This window comes from Pogoniulus pusillus, chromosome 33, assembly GCF_015220805.1.
Source record: "Pogoniulus pusillus isolate bPogPus1 chromosome 33, bPogPus1.pri, whole genome shotgun sequence".
NCBI classification, from domain to species: domain Eukaryota; kingdom Metazoa; phylum Chordata; class Aves; order Piciformes; family Lybiidae; genus Pogoniulus; species Pogoniulus pusillus.
Genome location: NC_087296.1, coordinates 3,170,737 through 3,188,401, shown reverse-complemented (window position 1 = coordinate 3,188,401; position 17,665 = coordinate 3,170,737). Strand labels below are relative to the sequence as shown.

General features: G+C 48.1%; 1 protein-coding gene across 1 annotated transcript in view; it reads right to left on the bottom strand.

Annotated features, from left to right (window-relative positions):
* The window catches only part of CRYBG1 (crystallin beta-gamma domain containing 1), a 103,241-nt gene extending 102,211 nt beyond the window's left edge, over nucleotides 1–1,030 (bottom strand). The window contains exon 1 of the mRNA XM_064170229.1: nucleotides 707–1,030. Within this exon, the coding sequence (XP_064026299.1) occupies nucleotides 707–945 (239 nt within the window). The 5' untranslated portion in view covers nucleotides 946–1,030. The remainder of the gene's footprint in view (nucleotides 1–706) is intronic.
* Nucleotides 1,031–17,665: the final 16,635 nt, after the last annotated feature.

The window sequence follows — 17,665 nt, the reverse complement described above, 5'->3', positions numbered from 1 at the left end:
AAGAACTTACGAGCTAGCCAGCATGCATTAGGTGCTCATTACTCATGGGAGACTTCAAACCACACTGAGGAGCACAGCTGTGGGGCTGTGAAGCTGCTCTTTCCCTCCTTTATAATGTCCAGGAAAAGCAAGTGCAGAACAAGGCCACTGCTACAAAGGGAGGCTGTTTGTGCCAGGAAGCCTCCCTCTGCTTCGGGCACAGGGTAACTGTTACTTCTACACTTAGTTATATACACCCTCTAAAACTACCTGAGAAGAGGCTGGAACCAAGTGGGAGTTGGACTCTTCCTCCAAGTAACAAGCGATAGGACAAGAGGAAACAGCTTCAAGTTGCACCAGAGGAGGTTTAAGAATGGGTATTAGAAGAAACTTGTCCACTGAAAAGGTTCTCAAAGACTGGAACAGGCTCCCCAGGGAGGTGGTTGAATCCCCACCCCTGGAGCTGTTAAAAAGAGTCAGGGATGTGGTGCTCAGGGACACGGTTTAGCACCACCCGTAGTAGCGATTGAGAATGGTTGGAGTAAAGGTCTCTTCCTGCTGAAGGTGTGATTCAATAACTCTGCGATTGATTCACACCGACGCTGCTGGCGACAAAACCCTCTGGCCCCCAGCCGTGTACTGCCCTCCTACCCCCGGCTCCGCCGCTCCCCCCGAATCCCCGCCGCCCTCTGTCCCGTTGCCTCCCGTGGGGAGGGGTCGCACTTACCGCGGGGCCGGGCAGCAAGGAGGCGATGCGGGCGGCGGGGTCCGGGAGGTCGGGGCGCCGCCGCTCCCTCGACGCTGCTGCTCCTTCTTCTTCGGGCGCCAGTGGGGGAACGCGGGGCGCCGCTTGGGCGCGGCGCTGGCTGCAGGGCGGCGGCGGGAGGGGGCGGCCGCCCCCTCGGGCTCCGAATCCTCCGACTCGCTGCGGCCGAAGAAGCGCTGGAAGCGGCCGCGCCGCGCCATGCCGGGCTCCGTGCCTCGGCGGCGGCTGGCGGCGGAGCTGCGCGGGGCGGCGGTGCCCTCCCGCCGGCAGCCGGCACTGGAGCCGCAGCGGTGGGAGCACGGCGTTCCCGGCGGTTTCGGGCTCTCCGCGGGCATGGACGGGGCGTCGGTAGCAGCCGCCCGCCTCGGTGTATGCGTTTAATAAGGCGATTCCCTCCCTCCTTCCCTCCCTGCCCACCGCCGGCCGCGTCGGTCCCTCCCCGCCGAGAGAGCCGCGGCGCGGCAGGCTGCCCGCCGGTGCACAGGAAGGGAGCGGCCGGCGTGTGATCCGTGCCCAGGTGCGCATTATAGCCCATTATCTTGTTGTTGTTTTCTGCTCGCCCTCAGGTGTGCCCCGCGCCGCCGGCACTTGTGCAAGGAGCGGACAAAGGCTCCGCAGGTGCACAACCGCGAGCCGCGCGTTCCCCCGGCCGCCGAGGGGGCTCCTCGGGAGCCAGCGCAGCCCGAACACCCGCAGCGCCGCTTTTTGTCCCGGTGCCCGCGACATTAATTAATGATCTGCTTATCCCTGTGCCGGGAAATAAGCTGCCTCTCACCGCCGGGCCGCTCCTGTGCGCCGCTGAGGAGGGCACAGCAAGAGATGTCCTGGGGAGGGTCAGGGTGCGACGCGCACCTCTGCTGGCTGGCAGCGGGGAACATCAGGTCAGGTCGTACCGACAGCAGCCCCTGGTCTTCGCCTGGACGTGGTGGTCCTGCGTGTCCCTCGGGGCTTTCAGGAAACATCTCTTAAACGACTCCATAAAGCATCCTGGGGTGCATTACGAAGAGTGTGTGCAGCGGGTCGAGGAGGTTCTCCTCTGCTCTGGTGAGGTCCCGCCTGAAATACTGCGTCCATTTCTGGTCCCCCTAGTTCAAGCAGAACAAGGAACTAGTGGAGAGAATCCATTCGAGAGCCGCTAAGACGCACGGGGGACTCGAGCACCTACCTTAGGAGGAGAGGCTGAGAGACCTGGGGCTGTTCTGCATACATTTTCTGGTGTCAGGAGCTCTTGGGGTGTTTTGTTTCTCCTTATTTTGCTTGCCACTCGTGGGACGTGGAAGTTATAATTGCTAAAAATGCTAACAGGAGATAACACAAATGTCAGAAGTCTGCATGCTCAAAAACCTGCAGTTTCACTGTCAAAACAGTCCTAATCTGCCAATAGGTGACAGCATCATATAAAGGGAGATGGACATAATGCTGGAGGTTTTACAGCAGGAGGATGTGAGCAAGGGAGGGGAAGACAAAATACAGAAGGGGTTTGCCTGAGCAGCTCAGCCCTAGCTTGCCTTAAAGAAATATGTACACCGATCTGGGGAGTTAATTCAGTTATTTTCCTGAGTGGTGTGCAGTTTATTTTGGGTAGTCATTAACCAAGAAAGTGAATTTTCCCCCAATTAAATATACACCACGACAAAAGTGGGCAGAACTGGAGAGGTAGACAGTTCTACCCTCAGGAAACGCACAGGTGGCCAGGAAAAACAATATCAGTTTCAGAGAAGCAAGTTATAGACATCACAGAATAGTCTAGGTGAGAAGAGACCTCTGAGGGTTGTCTGGAGCAGCCCCCATGCTCAGGCAGGGTTAGCAAAGGCAGATTATTTAGGACCATGTCCACCTAGGTTTCAAGAACCTCCAAGGACAGAGTGAGGAGACCTGATGACAGGTAACATCCTGTCCTTGATGGATGGCTAGCAACAAAGCAGGAGATCCTGATTCCTGTTATCTGGATAGCACAGTGGCTACAGACTGCAAAGATCCAGATAGCCATGGCTGCTCTCTTGTTTTTACCTACAATTATTCCTTTCCAATGTTTTGGACCAGAGAGCCACCACTGGCCCAACTGTGGCATCTGATGACATTCCCCACGGAAGAAGCCAAACAAACATATTACTAAGTGTGTACTACCTTTAGGTCTCAGTTACAAAGTTCTGTTGTGCCAGAAGGGAGGTAAATTGTTGGCCAAATTGTTTTCAGCTGAGCCACTTCAACTACACAGCAGGGGGGAGAAGCAGTCTGTGCTGTCTCTTCTCTCTTGCACTGTACCCATGGTTCTCCAGGGGCCAGGTGGCTGAGGGCACGATCAGCAGAGCTCAGCTGCTTCATTGCACACCAATCACAGTCATGCATGGCCTGCAAAGTCATAAAACAGAAAAAGAAGTGTAAGGCATGCATCTTTGTAAGTCCTTTTAGATTATCTTGGCTAGATCTGGAGCAGCAGCAGCACCAGAGTACTCAGAAAGGTAGGCCTTGAGCAATCTTGGTGGACATGTCCCTGGCCATGGCAGGGGGTTGGAACCAGATGATCTTTAAGGTCCCTTCCAACCCAACCCATTCTGTGGATCTATGAAAATGTGGAGTCAAGTACCCCTCTGAAGTGAGACATAAGAATCAAGCATGCAACATCAGCTTTGAGGCATCCAGCACTAGAACCACAGAGTCATTAAGGCTGGAAAAGACCTCTAAGATCATCAAGTCCACCTCTAGTGGGAGGTGTCCCTGCCCATGGCAGGGGGTTGGAACTGGATGATCTTCAAAGTCCCTTCCAACCTAAACCATTCTATGATTCTATTCTATGAAATGTCAACCCAGCAGCACCATCCTTGTGGTCCCTTCCAACCCTGGCTGATTCTGTGCTTTGTGCTCAGTGCTAGCATACACTACAATATCCTGATGTGGAAAAGTAGATGAAGAGGATTTGGTTGCTAACACTCAAACCATGGCCAAAATGAAAATGAAATACGGAAGAATCACAACAACAGGTGATCTTCATCTAAATAGGAGGCTCAGTCCTCACAGCAGTGCTTGCTCTGAGACTTCTTTAAAAGATTTGGACCTCTTCTTCCAGAAAAGATGTTTTTAAGGCCATTAGTTAAGACAGAAATCCACTAGACTTAGCCAGAATCATAGAATCAAGCAGGTTGGAAGAGACCTTCAACATCATCCAGTCCAACCTAGCACCCAGCCCTATCCAATCAACAAGAACATGGCACTAAGTGCCTCATCCAGTCTTCTCTTGAACAGTTCCAGGGACACCAACTCCACCACCTCCCTGAGCAGCCCATTCCAATGCCAATCACTCTCTGTGAAGAACTTCCTCCTAACGTCCAGCCTAGACCTGCCCTGGCACAATCAGCTTCATGTAGGAAGCTTTACCTGGTGGTCACGTTTATGTCAGCAGTCCTGACACATGCAGCAGAACAAGCCTGTCTAGCTTTTATGTGAACCAGCACAGTTTTGCAACAGTTTGTAGTAATTCCTATCATAGAAAGGTATTATGCAACAAATTATCCTTCTCCAGTTTGGTTTCATTCCAGCATGGTGAAGAAGAAGATGAATTGGTATCTTGACAGACTTTATCATATACAACATCCTCTATGTGAGATTTACAGGGAAAAAAAAAACCCAACTATCCAGCACTTGGAATTCTACTGATTTTGGCATCACAAGGAGAATCAGACAAATATAGACTCAAAACCTGTGAAGCAGTTCCAGAAACCTTAGAACATACAAGTTGAGATAACTCTATTTATTCAAAGCATTGATCCTCCCCTTTTTATTGTTTCAGAACAGAACCACTCTTCAAATACAAAAGCAATATAAATGAATCTGTGTGAAATTAACAGTGAGTTATATGTAGTTAATAGAAATGATTATAATATGTGAGACATTCATATAAATTAATGTGATTTATGTGTGTGGGAAAAAAACCCTCAACCATCTAAAGGCCATAAGCAAATGATACAAACATTTGAGCTCCTTTTTCCATACAATGGAGGTTTGAAATTTCCTCCAGGGAGTGTGAATTTATGAGGTGCAGGTAATTCCCTGTCCCAGGGCACTTTGGATTCCCACACTTTGTAGCTGGTGATAAAAAAGAGCAATAAAATGCACAGGGGCCAAAATCCTGCCTGCATCCCACAGATGTGATTCTGAAATCCCACATTCATTTGACACCTAACCCTACAGGCACTTAAATTCCAGGGGTGCCTCCTTGTTTGCCTTGAAAGTGCCCCAGGTACTTAGGGATTCACCTCTCCACATGCTGAGAGCTGCCTTAGTCTGCACAGGACTGAGTTCTGGGTGCCTGCTCCTTGCTTAAGTCTGACAAGGAGCTAAAAACCAGATGTTGCTTGGCCTAAATCTCTGCTGGGACTCCCTGTGGCTGGCATATTTGGGTCTTGTTTAACACACAGTAATAGCAGGCTCTCTTCCAAATGTTCTCCCAGCTTCCATTTGTTTCCCATTGTCCAAGGTACGATGCAGAAACAGTGATGAAAATGGTAGCTTCAGGACTTTCCTCCCTACAGGGGAATGTTCTCCCTCAAAGTCACATCAACACTAGTGTTTTATTTGTGGCCCAACAGGACTAGAGGTTCCCTGGCTACCCCTGAGAAAAGGAGACACTTCCTCTTCATGCCTTAGGAGAAAATAAAAGAGGGCATTAAATGCACATCCTCAGTAACTTAGCAGCCCTGGTGGGATGTGGGTGATGCTTTCTGGTGGTTAAAGGCAGCCTGGAATCAGAAATGTAAAATGGAGCTCAATCTTATGACAAGGAACTAAATTAGCTCAGGAACAGAGCAGGTGTAATTGCAGCTGCAGCAGTAGGTAGGAAGCCAGAAGGTCCAAGAGACCTTAAAACAAATAGCCAGAGCAAAGCCCATGAGGGGCAGCAAGGACAGGGAGGGACTTTGGAAAACCAGCAGGCAGAGATCAAATGAGACTAGGACTAAGGAAACAGAAGCAAGAGGCAGGGATTTCAGCTTCAACCAAGAAGTAAATTTGGAAGCCAAAAAGAGTTTGTGGGCTTGCCTTCTGTACCTGGTAGGTGGGGCAAAACATCAACCAGGCTCCAAGGGCAATCTTCACTTAGCCAACCTCATTGGCATGCCAGCTGCCATGACTTAGCCTGGTCTGTCTGGCAGCTGTGTGGCTGCAGTGCCTGGGGAGACACACAAGTGAGCACACAGCTGCTGGAGCTGAGCTAGATGGAGCCACCCGAGGCTCTGAGGGACGTTTTGGAGTGGAGATGAATTTGCATAACCTCATGCTCTGAATTGCCCCTTACTTGTGCACACTGTGTGATTACTTCAGGAAGTACTTTGGGTTTGTGTCATGGGTTCTTTTGCTCTCATTTTGAGATGTCAGAAGGTCCTGCCAAGGTCCAGTTTAGGCTCTTTGGCATTTAACTCCATCTGTGAGCTGGTCCCTCTGTTGGAAGCATGCAGTGCCCATCTCACTAGATGCCAGCTACTGATCAGCTCAAATCCAAACCACGTATGACTGTTGTCTAGGTCAACTTTTCACCTTCAATCTTTGGCTTAATCTGCAATTTGGTTGTTTCTGAATAGTTTTGCTGGAACCACTCTAAGACTTTTATTCCTTAAACTGAGCAATCCAGAGGGATAGGAGTGACTAGAATTCGCAGTGGGGAGCCAGCATACTCCAATCTTCAGTTCAGTGTTAGCTGCAAAATGCAGATGATTTGTCTGAGTCTTTCAGTTGTGGATATAGTCACATAGATGGAAGGTGTCAGCACCACCAGGATGCTGAGACACTGGAACAGATTGCCCAGGGATGTGGTGGAAGCCACATCCCTAGAGGTCTTTAAGGCCAGGCTGATCCAGTGTGAGGTATCCTTGCTTATGGCAGGAGAGTTGGAACTGGATGATTCTTGAGGTCCCTTCCAGCCCTGACAATTGTATGAGTCTATAATTCTATGTAGACTCCTCCCCAGGTACACACACACCTCCTGTCAGCTGCTCAAAGGAGAATCCTGCAACCCATCTTAGGGCTTTTAAAGAGGCTTTTGTATGCAAATCCTATAGCTTGAGGGAAGAAAACAGGTCACATATGGAGTTTATGGGGTTGTAAAACTTCAGTGGTTGTGCACTAAAAGCATCCCATGACATGACCCTGGTGTAACATGGGATCTTTGACTAGAACATTGAGTTTTACAGTGCTAACCAAAGCCATCTCATTGCTTTTCTTGTGTAGAAGTGGAGTAGCTCTGCATCAGTTACTACTAATCCCATGCTGATGCTGCCAGTGAGAGTGCTCTGTTTGATTTTGGTGCCAGCTGGGTGCAGCCCATAGGTCCAGGCAGATAGCCAAAGAGATTTCAGTTGCGCAATGTTCCGGAGCGCTCGATGTGGGACATCACTTTTACTTTTGCTAATACAACCCTGGCAGTAGTTTTCATCCCTTCTCCAATCAGTTCACACTGAAAAAAGAAAACCCTGTCCCTCAGAAAACCTTTCTTTCAGGGGCTTTCTCTGTCACCTGCTAAGCACTTTGCTCATTCTCCTCTGACAATCTGATGTTGCTTTGCTCTTACCACTAAATACCTTTCACTGAAGTGCAGCACCAGTACAAAGCCAAGACCTACAACCCACTTGTTCTGAGTGTCCAAGCATCATGGTCTAGTTGACTGGATAGGGCTGGGTGCTAGGTTGGACTGGATGATTTTGGAGGTCTCTTCCAAATGGTTGATTCTATGATTCTATTCTATGATCATACTCTTCTGCCCCCTTGCAAAGAGATGGATGTGGAAACGTTTCTCTTCAGAGCTTTCAATCTTTAGCAGTTTGCATAAAGAGTTTACATAAGGATTCTGTGCCTGGCCACTAAAATCTGTAAAACACCAGCTGTATGCTATGTTTTTCATACCAGCTCCCTTAATGTCAGTGTTGGTTCACCATGGCATTTGTTTTGTGTCTGAGGTTTTGCAACAAGCAGGTTTTTCCTTCCTGATACAGAAACAAGGGGAGATAAAATAGGTATGAGAAAGCAGACTCTATAACTAGGTTTGAAATGAATGCTTTGGATGCTCCTCAGAGGAAAGAACATTCCTTTTTGGGGCACATTTTCTTTCCTACCTTAGTGGTTCTGTAGACTGATGGAAACTTGAGTGTAGGATGCCACTGATGGGCAGCATCGTGCTGCTCTGCACATGAGGGGCTCCAGGCTCCTCTGGAGGTTGATTCTGGAAACAAAAGAATGTTAATTCTAGCACTCTGGCCTCCTGTAGTCATTTGAAGTTATAATGAGACCATAAATCATTGGAAAATAGCAAAATTAACATAGTAATGAAGCATTAGAATCACAGAATGAGAATCGCAGAATCAGGCAGGGTTGGAAGGGAGCACAAGGAGCAGTCAGTACCAATTCCCCTGCCATGCCCAGGGACACCCTACCCTAGAGCAGGCTGCACACAGCCTCAGCCAGCCTGGTCTTAAACACCTCCAGCCATGAGGCCTCAACCACCTCCCTGGGCAACCCATTCCAGCCTCTCACCACTCTCATGCTCAACAACTTCCTCCTCATGTCCAGTCTGACTCTCCCCACCTCCAGCTTTGCTCCATTCCCCCCAGTCCTGTCACTCCCCGAGGGCCTAAAAAGTCCCTCCCCAGCTTTTTTGTAGCCCCCTTCAGATCCTGGAAGGCCACAAAAAGGTCAACTGGGAGCCTCCTCTGCTCCAGCCTGCACAGCCCCAACTCTTTCAGTCTGTGCTCACAGCAGAGCTGCTGCAGCCTCTGAGCATCCTCCTGGCCCTGCTCTGGACACTCTCCAGCATCTCCACAGCCCTCTTGTCCCAGGGGCTCCAGAACTGGATGCAGTACTCCAGGTGGGGTCTGAGCAGAGCACAGCAGAGGGGGAGAATCACCTCCCTGGCCCTGCTGGGCCACACTTCTCCTCCTGCAGCCCAGGCTCTGGTTGGCTTTCTTAGGCACATAAGAGCAGCAAATTGTTCATTTACAGCTTAATGTCAAGCTGTGATTACGTTTCCCTGAGTAAAATAGCTCTGCTGAAATGTATTTATTTCCAGGTTAATGTTTTATGGCTTTGTTCATTTTGCTTTCCAGTTTTCCACTGGTTAGTGTGCTACACTTTTACTGCTGCCCAAAATTGTGTGCTTCTATGTTGCATCCTGATCTCGACTTTAATTACTCTCTAAGCTGGAATTAGTTTGGAAACCTGGCACCTTAGAGAATGGGTTTGAGTTTGCCTACATCAGTGTATTGTCATCACATCCACACAGAAACCTGTCAGCCAGCATGGCTTCAATAAGGAAAGGATCCTTCTATTTTAAAGAAGGGAGACAGAAACTACCACAACATTTAAATGTAATTATTCTAGAGAGATCCCAAGTATATGACTTAATTAGTGGAAATGAAAGGCATAATTATTGGCTATTTATTGCTATTTTCACTGAGTAGCTGATGAGCTGGGAAACATACAGGTGTGCAGGAAAGCAGGGCTCTAGCTTCAGAAAGGTGCAGTCTAAAACCAAAATGCTGATTAAATTGCTGTGCAATAGAAGTGTCCTGTGACAAACCTAAGGGTTGGCCACTCTCAGTTAGGTGCTGAAGAATCTGCAATTAAATGGTAAGCTGACCAGATGTCATTAAAAGCATAACTGTTCTTATGTACCTGCAGATAATAGAGGAGCATTACTAGGAAATGGAAGTTGTCTGTTCCTGGCTCTGTTTGCTCAGTCACTCTGTTCTCCTGCCTGCTGGAGCTTCCAAAGCCCTTCGCTCTGTGTGGAGACTCTGAAATCCATCAGCCACAACAACCCCAAGCAGCACTACAGGCTGAGGACAGAGTGGCTGAGGGCAGCCAGGCAGAGAGGGAGCTGGGGGTGCTGGAAGAGAGTAGCTGAAGATGAGGCAGCAGTGTGCCCAGGTGGGCAGGAGAGCCAGTGGCATCCTGGCCTGGCTCAGGGGCAGTGTGGGCAGCAAGACAAGGGAGGTTCTTCTGCCTCTGTGCTCAGCACTGCTCAGGCCACATCTTGAGTGCTGTGTCCAGTTCTGGGCTCAATTCAAGAGAGATGTTGAGGTGCTGGAAGGTGTCCAGAGAAGGGCAGCAAGGCTGGGGAGGGGCCTGGAGCACAGCCCTGTGAAGAGAGGCTGAGGGAGCTGGGGGGGTGCAGCCTGCAGCAGAGGAGGCTCAGGGCAGAGCTCATTGCTGCCTAGAACTACCTGCAGGGAGGCTGTAGCCAGGTGGGGTTGGTCTCTTCTGCCAGGCAAGCAGCAACAGAAGAAGGGGACACAGCCTCAAGCTGTTAGGAGGAAGTTGTTGGCAGAGAGAGTGATTGGCATTGGAATGGGCTGCCCAGGGAGGTGGTGGAGTCACTGTCCCTGGAGGTGTTGAAGCCAAGCCTGGCTGGGGCACTTAGTGCCATGGTCTGGTTGATTGTGTAGGGCTGGGTGCTAGGTTGGACTGGCTGAGCTTGGAGGTCTCTTCCAACCTGGCTGATTCTATGATTCTATTCACTGCAGCCATCAGCTCTGTCCTCCAAAGACTCTAAACCTTGAAGTGTCCCATGAAAAGTTATCCAAAGGAGGAGGTGTTGAAACAGCCCTGATGAAGCAAAGCAGTTATCAGGAGTCTCAGGGAGTGCAAGCATGAAGTGGAGGAGCCGTTTGTCAGCATTTGCTTTTCCCATGATAATCAGTTGGGATCAGAGGGAATAGGGATGTAATATTTAAAACAAGCACAGAGTGAGTGTGAGAATGCAGGTCAGTGAAATTCTGCTGTCAATAAACAATAATTAGGGAGTTATCTACTAGCTGGTCTGCAAAAAGCAGATGAAGGAGAATGACTAAGCTGAAATTTATTTGGTCTTTACAACTATGCCCTTCCCAAAAGATTCTCAAGGAAAAACTATACACTTATGGGCTAAGAGATAAAAAAAGGCTATCTAGGGCCAACAGGAAGAGTAAGAATAAGCAAAGTGACATGAAACAAGCAATGGACTTGTGTAAACATCATTTAAAACATTTAGTGATGAGTTATGATAAGTAGCCATATAATTAAATTTACATGGGATAGAAAGTTTTGGGGGATAGCTAAAATTAGAGAAGTTCGTGGGGAATGCCAGGAGTATCCAATGGAAGTCCCAAAATGACTGAAAGCAGCACCATAAAGATGAAATAATGAGTAACAGTGCTTGAGACTCCCTTCTTTAGGGTCCTGAACACCCACCTGCAGGTGAGATCTGCTGCTGGGAAGATAACTACAAGTCCTGGCCTCCAGCATGGGACACCCTGGAAGGACTGGGGGCTCTGGACTATTGCTATGTGTTACTGCCTTTGCATCACTGCTGTCTGTTTCTGCTTATCCATCTGGCCACAAATGTTGCTGCCAAAACAGACCTTCAGCAGAGCAAGGATGGCTGCTGACCTCAAGCTGTGACAAAGGACCCACAGCAGTGTGCCTTTCTGATCCTACCAGTCAAGGAAACGGGCTAAGGAGGAGAGGATGTATCTTGTAGATCAAAGCCAGTCATGGGCAGGGCCTTTGGCTTCTATGCCCATGGATCATCTTCTGGAAACAAGGACTGGTAGGGAGTGATGGCAGCAGCGTGAGAAAGAGAGGCAAGAACATCTTTCCCAACAGACTTGCTAATCTGTTGAGAAAGGCTTCCAAGCAGGTTCATCAGAGCATGGAGATCAAAGCCTGGAAAAAAAGTGGAGAAACAGGTTGAATTCAAGATGCTAAAGGGAAGTGAAGGAGATAATGCAGCAGAGGAAAGACTTGGACTTCAGGATAGTGGACTCCAGCTTGGTCAGGGAACAGGCAGGCAGGAATCCCTGAGGAGCCAAGAAAGAAACAGTTCCCATTAAAGCTGATCTTCCTTGAAGCACAAGGATGTCCCATTGTGATTGCACAGGAAGATGGGCTGATATGGCAGGAGGCCAGCTTGGCTGGAGAGGGAGTTTCTAGCTGAGCTAAGGCACAGTAAAGAAGCATGCAGAACGTGGAAGCAGGGACACACCACCAGGAGATGCAGCAGTATCACCTAGGCGTGCAGGAGTTGAATTAGGAAAGCCACACATGACTGGGGTTGAAACCACCAAGAAAACAAGAAAGGGGAAGGGAAATGTAAGCCTGCTGTGAGGCAAGCTAGGAAGGATCTAGGGACACCCTGGTAAGAAAGGCTGAAGTACTGAATGCCTTCTGGGCCTTGCTTTCTACTGGCAAGGTCAGGTCTCTGTGTCTTGCAGCAAACTGGGGGAATGAGGCACTACCCACCCTACAGGAGAACTAACTCTGGACATGAGATGAGATGAGGTGCAGCCACACAAGTCAGGATAACTGATGTCTTTGTGGAGCTCCTCTTCATCATCTCTGAAGGGCTGCACCAACCAGGAGAGCTGCCCAGTTGCAGGTAAAAGGCAAATATTACACCAATATTGGAAAAAGAAAGGAAGACAGACCTACAACCTGGTCAGCTCCTGGGATAACTGAGGAACAAGTCCCCCCCATTTTAGGCACATGAAGGACAGGAGGAGGACTGGAATCAGTTAGCAGAGATTTAACGAAGCTACATTATCTTTGACCAACCTGACTGCCTTCTCTGATGAAATGGCTGCATGAAAGGAGAGCTACAGATGTAGTTTATCTGAAGCAGGACTTTCAACACAGTCTTTCAGAGTACACTGGTAGCTAAACTCAAGATGTGGACAGGATTAGCAGACTGCAGGGTAGGTGAAAAACTGGCTGGACTGCTGGGCTCAGAGAGCAGTGTTTGATGGTTCAAGGTTGTACTGGGTTTGCATGGCAAGATTTTGGTAGCAGGGGAGGCTACAGGTGTGACTTCTGTGAGAGGCTGCTAGAAGCTTCCTGTGTGTCCAGTAGAGCAAATGCCAGCTGGGTCTAAGATGACCTGCTGCTGGCCAAGGCCAAACCCATCACAGAATCATAGAATCAAGCAGGCTGGAAGAGACCTCCAAGCTCAGCCAGTCCAACCTAGCACCCAGCCCTAACCAGTCAACCAGACCATGGCACTAAGTGCCTCATTCAGGCTTTGCTTGAACATTTCCAGAGATGGAGACTCCACCACCTCCCTGGACAGCCCATTCCAATGGCAAATGGCATCACCAACAGCTGTATCTAAGCCACACTTGGCACTGTATTGTCAGGAACCCCTAGGACAGAGAATTATAGCATCACAGGATGGTTTAGGTTGGAAGGGACCTCAAAGCTCAGCCAGTTCCAACCCTCTGTAGGCAGGGACACCTCCCACTAGAACAGGTTGCTCAAGGCCTCATACAACCTGGTCCTGAACACCTTCAGGGAGGCAGCAGCCACAACCTCCCTGGGCAACCTGTGCCAGTGTCTCACCACCCTCACTGTAAAGAACTTCCTGCTAACATCTAGTTTAAATCTGCCCTCTGCCAGTTTAAACCTATTCCTCCTCATCCTGTCATTACAAGACCTTGTCAATAGTCCCCTCCAGCCTTCTTGTAGGTCCCCTTCAGATACTGGAAAGCCACTATAAGGTCTCCTTGAATCCTGTCAGGCTTCAGAAGCTAGCCAGTAGGCTTGATCTGAGTAGCTGTGGATGCCTGTGTCTAGCTCAGATGTTTGAAATTAAGCAATGAAACACAGGACATTGATTAAATACTCACTGAAAGGATATTAATAGAAATCTGTACAGCAATAAATCCTACCAAGGTAGGAATTCAGATTTGTTCTGATTGGGCAGCAGTTAATGTTAGGTTCAGCTTGGGGAGTTCCCAAGCAGTAGGTGACACATAGGTGCTTAGTGTCTTCTTGTACTGACGACTGGACTGCCCTTGTCTGAGTTGACAGCCTGGCAGCATTAACAGGAGGTTTCTGTTTAGATTAAGGGTGAAACATCTTCTTGCCTAAAAGCAAACAACCTAAAGGCTGCTCCAACAGCTAAACAGCTAAACAGCACAGGACAAGGGAGGTTATTCCTCCCCTTTACTCAACACTGGTCAGGCCACACCTTGAGTGCTGTGTCCAGTTCTGGGCTGCTCCATTGTAGAGAGATGTTGAGGTGCTGGTGTGCAAAGAAGGGCAGCAAGGCTGGGGAGGGTCCTGGAGCACAGCCCTGTGAGGAGAGGCTGAGGGAGCTGGGGGTGTGCAGCCTGCAGCAGAGGAGGCTCAGGGCAGAGCCCATTGCTGCCTGCAGCTCCCTGCAGGGAGGCTGTAGCCAGATGGGGTTGGGCTCTACTGCCAGGCAAGCAGCAACAGAAGAAGGGGACACAGCCTCAAGTTGTGCCAGGGGAGGTCTAGGCTGGATGTTAGGAGGAAGTTGTTGGCAGAGAGTGATTGGCATTGGAATGGGCTGCCCAGGGAGGTGGTGGAGTCACTGTGCCTGGAGGTGTTGAAGCCAAGCCTGGCTGGGGCACTTAGTGCCATGGTCTGGTTGATTGTCTAGGGCTGGGTGCTAGGTTGGACTGGCTGAGCTTGGAGGTCTCTTCCAACCTGGTTGATTCTATGATTCTATGTTCAAGGTAAAAAGAAGCAGCAGACCTTGAAGCTCCCCATGTCCAGTCATTTCTTTTTAGCAAAAGAAGATTATTTTGATAGTCTGAAACAGGACTTAGGTATTTTATGTAAGAATTAAAATAGGAAATTGGCAAAGGAGTTCAGTAGGATGAGGGAAATGCAGGACAGCTGCCAGCACACTTCAGTTGCTTAGACAGGAAAAGTGTCTAAAACCAGTCTAGAGTATTTCCAAACCCATTCACCTGTTGCAGAAGACAAATATTAGTAGGTGAAGGGGGAAAGGAAGTTTATCCAGCTAAGAGTGGGGTTTTTTTTTAGCTTCCACACACATATACATTAAAATTGTATCTGGAGAACATTGTACCATCAGACATGGAACATATAACTTGTAAGGTTTCCAGACAGGCCTCAGATGAATGAATCAGCTTCTTATGTAATTAATCAAATTAATTCTTCACTGGGAGTTGGCAACAATGAACTATTTAGCTAGATATAAATAGCAGCATTATGAGTTTGAGTCTTACTCACTGTTGCATGTTAAGAGGTGCACATTAATGATTCTCACACTCTTGTTTCTGTTACTCACTCCAAAGACCATAGCCAAGGAACAAAAACAAAACCTGTTGTGCTTTCTGTTGAAAACGGGCAGGGAAATGAAAGGAAGCCAACTGATCATTGCTGATCAGTTCCTAATAAAGCAGCACTGGAACAAGTTCACTTTCACAGATTTCTGTGTGTTTTGGCACCCAGGCTGGAATAAAAGGATTTGTTTCATCCACCTGCCAGGGTTCTTTGTTGCACCTCTAAATGAGCCTTACTTTTTGTGTGTGTATGGATCATAAAATACCACTTCTATGAAGGCAGCATTAAATTTGTTCCATGTGGTCAAAGCAGAAAAACTGACCAGGAAACAGTATTGCACATTTTGTTTCAGGTAACTTTGCAGCAACCAAATCTTGGCATTATTTGCCTTCACCATCATGATCCAGCTTTGCAGCTACTCTTGCTTTGAGGTGTTGGCCCAGAGGTCAGAAAAGGACTCCAAAGATCCCTTCCAACCTAAATTATTTGCTTTACACATCTTCATCTCCACTACCATTACCCTAAAAATATAACTGCCCACAAATATGTAAATCACCTGTTCCATTTCTCTTATTTCTCTTAGAATTGGTGCATCTTTAATTATAATCCTGCTCTTTACAAGGCCCTTCACATTCCAGAGGGACTCACTAACAGGTATTTAGATTTGGGTGCCATTAGGCAATGACTCACTGTGTGTTGTCTAATGATTAGGTTTAAAATGAGGGAATAGTGCTTAAGGATCTTTGGAATTGGAAATATGTTTGATGTGTTCCTCCCCTCTCAATTTAGACTGGTCCATGCCTCAGAGTGATAATGCATCTTGAAGCATGAGATAACAATGTGGAAAACAATATGCCAAGGGAGGTTAATTCCTTTTTTTTTTATTGCATCTCTCCTGACATTCCATCCTAGCAATTGTTCTTAAAGTTTGGATCAATGGGGAGGGAGTTCTTACAAGGGCTTGTACTGACAGGACAAAAAGGAATGGATTGAAGATTGAGGAGGGCAGATGTAAACTGAGTATTAGAATCATAGAATCAACCAGGTTGGAAGAGACCTCCAAGCTCATCCAGTCCAACCTAGCACCCAGCCCTGTCCAATGAACCAGACCATGGCACTAAGTGCCCCAGCCAGGCTTTTTCTGAACACCTCCAGGAATGGTGACTCCACCACCAACCTGGGCAGCCCTTTGGGAAGAAATTCTTCACAGTAAGGGTAGTAAGACACTGGAACAGGTTGCCCAGGGAGGTTGTGGATGCTCCCTCCCTGAAGGTGCTCAAGGCCAGAGACACCTGGCTGGGCAGCACCTTGAGCAACCTGGGCTAGTGGGAGATGTCCCTGCCCATGGTGGGGGAGATGGATGATCTTTGAGGTCTCTTCCAACCCAAACCATTCTGTGCTCCAGTTTCATTATTTATAGTCATACTAACAGCAAAGGTTTATTTGTTCAGTAGTTAATCTGATGTATTTATCTACACCCAAGATCATCTCAGCTGCTGAGCCTCATTTGCCTGTAGAATTATTGTCTGTATAATCTCACACAGAGATTATACAGATCCTGGCTGCATCTCTACCTGGTAACAAGATCAGCAGTTTGCTAGGATGTTTAACCAGGAAGATACTCTAAACAGCACATTGTCTCACTTGCTAAATTATAAGTTGCAGTGTTCTATTCACTACTTATCATCCTGTATCTAGATCCACCAAAAGACTTGGACACTCAATGGTCAAATTTCAGCCTGTAGAGTGGAATCCATGTGCCTGAGTCATGTGCTCATGTTCCTTATACTATACATGTGAGGATAATACAGAAGTTAAGTGTTTAATCTCTTTGGTAGCTGTCATTAGTAATCAACAGAGTGCTGATTACACAGGCTAGCTGCCCAGTGGTGTGCTTCAAGACTGCAGAAGCAGAGGTTAAGAAAGGCATGAAAAGGTAAGCACAGGCAGTGTCAGGAATGGGTCACATCCTTGGTACATGCACTGTCAGTGTTACTGCTAGTAGCAGTGCTGGCAGACTTCTTCCTGCTCATGAGTTGTGCCAGTGGATGTTTCGGGGCCATTTTCTTTTCAATACAAACTGGCATTGCCTTTAGTGCTGCTGCTAGAATGATAAGCCAAACCCATCAGCATTGCTGAAAGCAACCCTTTCCTACTGAAAAACTCTGAGGAACTCATAGGAGGAAAGGGCAAAGAATAACCCTGTGTTTCTCCTTCACTGCCTGCAGGGAAATCCACAGGTGCAGAGCTTTTGGGAAGTTAGTGAATCTTGTAACCAGGGCCAGCTTTTTTTTACCTTGGTTTTGTTGTGTTTTGTTTTTTTTTTGGGGGGGGGTGTATGGTTTGCAGTGGTGCTGGCACTTCACAGGAGCTCCACGAGGTCAGTGTATCCTCATCAGATTTGTTACAACACAGCTGTAAAAGCATTAAGGAAGTTCCCTGAAGAAATCCACAGGGAAGCCTGTAGCAATGACCAGTGCTCATGGGCTGGCTAACTTTGTCACTGTGGGATCAGTTCTGAACAGGTCTCCATGGAAGCATCCTTCTGCATCCTAAAGTTTCTGCCTTTCCAGCTGTGCAAGAGTCACTTCCACTCCAACCACGCTCATTACACTACTGTGAGTGCACATGGGTGACTCCTAGAGGAAATTACTCCTCTCCTCTCATCCTCTCAGTGTCACCATGCTCTTTAGAGCTGCTGCCTTATTTAGGAGCCCAAGAGACCTGGTCCCTCAGGGTCCAAATCCCTTGCAATGTAGCATGTGCCAGGTGTTGTCTTCCCTAAGCTCCAGTGTGGGCCAGAGCTTTACTCCAGGTTTACACTAATTTATGTGCTTTTTGAATCCA